This window comes from Cariama cristata, unplaced genomic scaffold (assembly GCF_000690535.1).
Source record: "Cariama cristata isolate BGI_N322 unplaced genomic scaffold, ASM69053v1 scaffold11922, whole genome shotgun sequence".
NCBI classification, from domain to species: Eukaryota; Metazoa; Chordata; class Aves; order Cariamiformes; family Cariamidae; genus Cariama; species Cariama cristata.
The window spans coordinates 1,278-2,374 of NW_009604443.1; the positions used below are offsets into that span (position 1 = coordinate 1,278).

At 47.9% G+C, this 1,097-nt stretch overlaps 1 protein-coding gene across 1 annotated transcript in view; it reads left to right on the forward strand.

The window, feature by feature from the left end:
- Nucleotides 1–761, forward strand: part of RPS11 (ribosomal protein S11) — a gene marked incomplete at its 5' end in the record, with an annotated part of 1,994 nt that extends 1,233 nt beyond the window's left edge. Inside the window, one exon of the mRNA XM_009695621.1 lies at nt 598–761. Coding sequence (XP_009693923.1) covers nt 598–721 — 124 coding nt within the window. The remainder of the gene's footprint in view (nt 1–597) is intronic.
- Nucleotides 762–1,097: the final 336 nt, after the last annotated feature.

The window sequence follows — 1,097 nt, forward strand, 5'->3', positions numbered from 1 at the left end:
AGGTTCTGGTCAGTCTGCTTGTCGCGTTCTGAAACTATGCACTGTTAGAGCATTATGGTCCTTGAGAAAGGATAACAAACTTTGATCTTTCTGAAGTAAACGCTGAGGCCAGAGGGGGCAGGTTCAGAGGCTGGTGGGGTTTTTAGTCTACTGCATGTTTCCTAAGCCAGTCTTTGGAGTGTAGGTTTGCAGGAAAACGTGGACTAGTGTTCCAGACCGGCTGATTTGGCTTAAGAAGTGCTTTGAGCCTGTATGTGACTGGAAGGGAAACTCCCCATCTCCGAAGGGTTTCCCTTCTGTGCTCGGCACTCATCCTGCTCTTGAAAAGCTTGCGTTTAGCCTTGTCACGAGTTTGAGCTTAGTACGGAGTGACAGACTGCAGGGCCTTGTGGCAGCTGCGGGGGGCGACTGCTGCTTTTTCTGCGCACTCATCTTCAAAATAAGACTTTCTTGCTTTACAGCTTCAGATATCCAAGGTCACTTTCAGTGCTGTGCTACTTGGTAGCATCATGTAATGCAAATGTCTGTGCTACAGGGCAAACCCACTGCAAATGCAGGAAATTCAGAACCACTGAAATACCAGCAATGTCTTTGCAGGGATGTCCAGATTGGGGATATTGTCACCGTGGGAGAGTGTCGTCCCCTCAGCAAGACTGTCCGGTTCAATGTCCTCAAAGTCACAAAGGCTGCTGGTACCAAGAAGCAGTTCCAGAAGTTTTAAAAATGGCATGTGACAGATATGCAGGACAAATAAAGCTTTTGTAAAAACGTGCCCTGTGTGTGTAATCTGAAATAAATAGCGTGGAGATGCAACAGCATGTGTGAACTCATGGGACTATGGAAATGGGCGAAATGAGTGCAGCTCTTGAGGAAAATGCGAGAGTATTATGCGGGTATTAGTTCAGATATTCTAGGTTTTCTGTTCAGAAATGATGAGAGTTTGGATGAGGGACAAAGGGGGGTGTGTCGTGCCTTTGTTGATAAATAGGGACCTTGGTGGTTTTCTGTGGAGCTGACACACGGTCTGAGGGGTGCTGTGAGCGAGCCTGGCTCGGGCTGAGATGCGATATAGCCAGGTCCCACACACCCTGTCCCAA